This window comes from Trachymyrmex septentrionalis, unplaced genomic scaffold (assembly GCF_001594115.1).
Source record: "Trachymyrmex septentrionalis isolate Tsep2-gDNA-1 unplaced genomic scaffold, Tsep1.0 scaffold132, whole genome shotgun sequence".
NCBI classification, from domain to species: domain Eukaryota; kingdom Metazoa; phylum Arthropoda; class Insecta; order Hymenoptera; family Formicidae; genus Trachymyrmex; species Trachymyrmex septentrionalis.
The window spans coordinates 1,194,491-1,201,236 of record NW_017304461.1 but is presented as its reverse complement, the minus strand read 5'-3'; the positions used below and the strand labels follow the sequence as shown (position 1 = coordinate 1,201,236).

At 34.0% G+C, this 6,746-nt stretch overlaps 1 protein-coding gene across 1 annotated transcript in view; it reads right to left on the bottom strand.

Moving 5' to 3' along the window:
* LOC108757131 (division abnormally delayed protein) overlaps positions 1-5,744 on the bottom strand; it is a 55,908-nt gene extending 50,164 nt beyond the window's left edge. The window contains exon 1 of the mRNA XM_018501523.1: positions 4,725-5,744. Within this exon, the coding sequence (XP_018357025.1) occupies positions 4,725-4,950 (226 nt within the window). The 5' untranslated portion in view covers positions 4,951-5,744. The remainder of the gene's footprint in view (positions 1-4,724) is intronic.
* Positions 5,745-6,746: the final 1,002 nt, after the last annotated feature.

Here is a 6,746-nt window from a genome sequence, read left to right as displayed (position 1 = left end):
CCCCCCCCCCCCCCGAAAAAGAACATTGATACTCAAATGACAGCTTTCGACACTTTATTTTCAGAATTCCATTTAATTAATGAAATAATGAACTACGAAGTAGCGTACGATTTCTCGCACGCATTTAAAAAATAACTCCAACAATTACAGAAAATATTCAAAAATATATTAAAAACTAATATTAAAAACGAAAAATATAATAAATAAAATTCCAAAAAGAAAGGACAACTCTCTTATATGGAAATTATCAATGATTCTTCCATTTTCATGCTTAATCTGAGCCACAATTCTCGAGATTATTCCTAATCTTCGTGAAAATACACTAGAAAGGAGGATACAATTTTCATTTTTTCACGACCGTTTAGGGATCGTTTTTGTTTCTAAATTTTCTTATATATTTTTCTTCATAGAAATCAAAAATTATCAATAATAACTACAGTCAAGAAAACACAATACGTTAAAACAAAGTTAATAAACTCCTTATTCACATCGTTACGAACTCGCTGTCAGTTCTATTTCAATCATTTAAAAACTAATTCAGAGTTGTGACTAATCCAAAGTTGGATTAGAGTTGAATCAACAACTCTAAATAGTCTGAATTAGTTTTTAAATGATTGAAGCAGAACTGACAGCGATTTCGTAACAATGTTGGAAAGGATTTTATTAGCTTTATTATTTCATACACAATGTGCGAATTTTTCCTAGAGTATAGCAACATTATTATGATAATTTTAACTTTTAAGAAAAATACATTTAAAAATGTAGAAATAAAACGTACGGTCATGAAAAAAAGTTGTACTCTTACTTTACTGAATGGATTTTTTAACTCCTCGCCATGTGAGAACTTAGGAAATAAAATTCACAAAAAATTCAAATAGCTATTTCAATTCAACGCGCTCGCTACATTTGCATATTAAATACGGGCCAATGCATACAGTGCGTTACATTAATATTCGCGTACGGCAATAATAACGCTTCCGCGCGATAATTTCGACCGAGATCAGAAAATACGCGGCCGCGGCGTCGCGAACGATCGAAATCCCTCGGTGACGTGCATTCCTCTTTGCCTGCGAGCGAACCGGTTTCACGACCGAACGCTGCATCGAATTTAAAAATATACGGGTACAGCGCGAAATAAAAGTACGGATGAATACAGAAATCGGCAATTAAACGCGAAGGCGTATGTAAAAAGTAAAAAATAAAAAAATAAATAAAAAAAGAGTAGCTGCGGCGCTGAGAAAAATGATCTGGTTGGATTAAATATAACAGTACTTTGGTGGAAAATGAATGAATCAAAATTTTCTGGTTAAATCTACTAGAATTCTGATTGATAATCAATTATTCTGGTAAAAATAAGAATTCTAATAGATTTTATCAAAAATATTATATGAACCACAATTTCGGTTATTACTATTATAAAATTCTAATAAATTTAATTAGATTCGTCCATTTTCTATCAGAAATTTTTTTCAGTGTAATTGTAAATAAATATGGAATATATAGAAATAAATATAAAAATTGTAATGAGCGTGAATTAACTGATTAATGGTGTCGAGTGTTAAAATAAATTTGATATATTTAAAAAATATATAAATTTGATGGAGAGAGCTAATGGTTTAGTTGGAAGAATAATTACGAAGCTAATTATGAGTCAAAATTCACAATGGATTATATAAAGACAAGAAAAAGGGAGATATATTATAAGAGATACGTGTAAAATTTCACGTTACCTTATTAATCTAAAATTATAAGATATATATATATATGTGTGTGTGTGTGTATTTTTATTTATTTAGTTAGAATATAATTAAATGTAAAAATTAGTAGTGATCGGATTGACTGATTACTGATATCAAATATGTTAAAATAAAGGAATATTTAGAATGTATCCCGTAGAAATAAAAAAAATGAAAAGAATAAATAGTTTAATCAAGAAACAGGTTGACACGACTCAATCCACAAATGAAAGTATAAAGACAAGATAAAGAAAAGTGTATAACACTTATGTGACATTAATTTACGTGTAATTGGATATGTACATATATAATTACTTATGGAGAACGTTAATTTTCCCTCTGAGAAATAGAATGTTACTGTCACTTATCGAGATTTATAACATTTCTCTTATTTTTAGGCTGTTAAAAATAAGTCACTACGTTTCGTAAACGAATAACTCGCGAGATTGATGGAAAAAGAAGCGTGTTATGCAATACCTACGAGCTGCGTCGGATTCGCGTTAGCCAATAGGACTAATTCCAAAGTTCTGAGAAACATCATAATTTACGAGATCAATAAGGAAGTAGATAGGAAACGATGAAAAATCGGTGAGGAAAAAAAATGGATGCGTTGCGATACGAGCGATATGTCGATGCAAATGACTTTACGGATTGATTTTTTTCGCAGTGGAAAATCGTTGTGCGCGTCAAACTTATCTTTTACCAAATCTTCCTTCTCTACGGAACCAGTCATGCAGGATTTAAATCGATATGACAGCGATCTTCGGAAAGTCTTCGTATTCAAATTTATTCGAGGAGTATCCAAATTCAATTACGCAAATATTTGCGATATTCAATTCCGCGAGGCTTTTATAATAAATTCTGTATCGAATCTCACACCTTGAGGTGGTTTCTGAAGAAAAATCAGATCGACAAACGAAACGTGTGTCGCGATATCTAGACGAGTATCCAGCTCGTTGATTAAATTCCGAGATATATAAAGCAGAATTTTTTAATGCAAAACTATGATTTTTTTCAAAATATTTAACTATGCTGCTTTTTAGATAAATAATTGTGATAATTTTCTTGATTAATCTCACATAATTAGAGATGCAATACTCATTAATTTGAGCAGCACTTGTCGATCTTTCGAGAAAATCTGCAACTTGCACATCTAAGATGAGAATGGAATTAATTAGCATGTAAAACGCGTGCAAATTTATGCACGCAGAAATCATACCTTTCGACGTGAAATATCGATGGCGGCATATTATGACTGCATATTGAATGTGATAACAATATTAATATTAATGATATCAAATATCGAATATTAATTACGTGTAACATCAACAATTTTGATAATCCTTTAAAATATGGATATTGTTAGTATCGAATATAATAGTTATAATGTTGGTAACTAACAATGCCAATGACACTATTAGTGTAATTACTGTCCAATTAGTAGAAATTATTACGCTAATACTCGCAGCAGTCACGAGTTATTGACTGCGAGACGTCACCCAACTTGAAGTAAACACGACGTTTTTGTGATACCTAAATTTAACGTCAAACTCCAACACTAGAAAGAAATGTACTTTGCGAAACTCGCGACCGCTTTCGCTCCGGCAAATATCAATTAATTAAATTACATTAAATTCAGCTGAACGTCGATGGTCTCAATTAATATTATCATATATTTATATAATATTACATTACATTATATATAAATATATACTCGTATATACCTTTTAAGTTAAAATACTTTTAAAAAATTTACATTTCTGAAATTGATTATTCAGAAATTCACAACATGATGTGTTTTTAATAATTCATTAGATCCTTTGAACCTAAAGAATTATTGTTTGAAAAATACATTGTTATAAATATTTAACTAAATAATTACAGAAATGTCAATTTTCAAAAAGTGTTTCCAAACTTACGGTCTAAATGTAGATACACAATATATTACAATTGATTAAATTATACATACGTTTATATAAAATTATCGTATATATAAATTATTCTAATTAGAATATTCTCGCTCTTATATTCATTTCTACTAATGTAGGTCAACTTTAATCCCCACATTTAATAATTTACTTTCTATCTATTTCTGGTTCTAAGAATCAGAAAAAGCTAAAAAGTAAAGTAAATCGAAATCGCATTGATAAAAATGGACGTTATTTAATCAATTTGCTCTAAATCTCGCTTTAAATTTAACTCAACTTGTCTCCCTCTCTCGAGACATCTACCTATTTCTTTTCTTCTGTTTTTTTTTTCTGAGCACAATGCTCGGCATGTCCATCTGACAGAAATGTCAGAATCACCTGATTTTGACGTTACTATCCGACAGCAGCTCTTCGATGCGCGTGTCTCGTGAAAATTCCTCCGACGGTTTAACACAAAGAATTAATGTATGATGGAGTTTTTTTTTTAATTATAATATACTGCATTTTTTATCTTTATCTCATACAACACCGAGAATGAACCAATTTCCATAATAATTTTCTTAATAATAATTTTTTAGACCTGAATAACTGAATCTAAAAAATTATTGTTAAAAACAAAGTATTATATATAATTAAACGTTTGTCAGATTTTCTAATTTATTCTCTCTCTTGCTTCTAACTTATTATCGTTTATATTTTATATTGTAACATTTCCATCACGTGCTTTGTAATTTAATATTACTTAACTAGTATTAAAATCCAGCTTGACTCACAGCCCTTTAACTTTGTTTTGCCTTTTTTTTTCTTTCGTCAGTCGGACGACAGCAGATAAAAGCCTGAAATCTGTTATTCCTTGTTGCCTGTGCTTTTCATTTGTCTCATGCTTAAAGCCTTGAACAGAATGAAAAGCACAGGCAATAAGAACAGGAAATAACAGCTTTCAACCCATCTGTGTATTCTGATATACTTACAGTTTCTGTTAGGTTGAAATCTGTTATTTTCCGTTGCCTGTGCTTTTCAATTGTGTCTCAGGCTTAAATCATACGAAAGATCCACTTACTCCTCAGAGAGTCCGCGGCGGCCGGCTCGAGCGTGAAGTTCTTGGTGCTGAAGAACGGCCTGACCAGCTCGCAGTCGACGACGAGTTCGGTGCCGTTGGACGTCGTCTTTAAGCGGTGCGATCTTGCGTGTGCGATCGAGCACACGCAGTGGCACCAGACGAGGATAGCGAGCAGAACCGCGGACGCGGGGTATCCGCGAAAAGTGGCTCGCGGTGTTATTTTCATTTTGGCAAAATGGCCCCGGACGCGATGGAGAGAGCGAGAGCGAGAGAGAGAGAGAGAGAAAGAGAGATGAAAACCTGAAGGAAAAATCCGCAAGGGAAATCCGCGCGCGCGACAAAAGGATGTTTCGCGAGCGTGTTCGTGAAAATCGTCCCCTCTCTCTTTCACTCTGTACCTCCTGTGTCCTTATACCTCTTCCCTTCTTCTTATTCGTCGTCTTCTTTTACTAATTCGTTCCTGGTGGAGTCATCCACCGTATCGGAACGCGGTGATCGTTTGCCGAACGGCGGACGCGCCGTCAGACGGCACGACGACGGCGACGAAAGCGAGCGGCGGCGGTGCTGCGGGCACTCGGTGCATGCGGCGCGAACATTTGGTGCGTTCGTGAGAAGGAGATGGAGGACGAGGAAGACGGGGGAGAGAAGAAGGAAAAAGGAGATACGCGAGGAGAGGAGAGAAGAATAAAAGGAAAAGAAAGAGAGAGGAGAAAAAGAGAAAGAGAAACAGAGAAAGAGAGAGGTCAGAAACGGCGATCAGCGACGCGTCCAGCCGATCACGTACATCCAGCAGTGCTCCCGGCACATGCACGCTCGGCCACTCGACTCGTATCACAATACGAAACGCACATATGTATTTTTACGTGTCCGTGTGCGCGTGAGTGTTACGTATGTTATATGGGTGTGTGTATATGTGTACACGTGCGACGTATACACGCACCGTATCTTACATATACGGCTATACCGTGAACGCGAACCGCGAGATGGAAGCGAGCCGAACAGGCATCGAAGCACCTCCTACGAGCGACTCGATGCGACTAAAGCGCCTTGTTCGACTAATCTGCCCGGCGAATATTCGAATGGACACGCCAGATAGCGCGCGAGGCGCAGCGCCCCCTTGCGACTGATCTGCAAAGACTACATCGAATATGTGTTCTGTAAACGATGAATTTGCCAATAGTCGATAAAAGAGATTTCCTCTCAGCGCGAAAACTATTTCTCGCCTACCTTATTGACAGATAATATACTTATCTATTGTATAAACAATGTATATTACTAAAATGATACATATTAATAATTTAATATGTATGCAGTTTTAATAATAATTTAATACTTATTTGTTAGAAACTATAATTTTTAGTTATTGTTACTAGCATTAGCATAGTGTTTCAGTTAAGAAAGGGCAACAATTTTATTTTTATATAAAACTCATTAAAATACAAAGGCCACAGTTTCGAGGGCTTCAACGTATTTTTTTAGTGCTTTTTCTTCTAACTTCTTTCCTTTCGTAAGCACGTAATTCTAATTGACATTCAAAATAAATGTAACGAATCTATAAATTGTAATAGAATGTTTCAGATTACTGCGATCTTATTCTCCCGAGAAGTTCTAACAGATTAGTATCATCGATAACGAATTATATAGTAAATACAAACCCGTTTCTTTTAATGTAAACATGTTAGATTAGTTGACAAAATATTAATTGATTTTCTTTTCGGCAGAATACATGTTTAATGTCGGTAGATACCTTTGATCAATTTATCGGAATGTTCGATTTATTTTGCGATCGAATTGTCGATGTACATACTTCTAATACATACAGTGATATTTTAGGAAAATTTTTCGCATTTTTAACTATTTGACTCATTTAAGAAGTACTTACGTGTATGTTTAAATTGTTTTAATACATATATGTTTATAATATGTGTGTTTGCTTTGTATGTAATAAATTTATATCCTATGTTATAAGTATTGGTAAGACGTTTTCAAGGAATGTCAATAATCTCTTATATTTTTCTCATG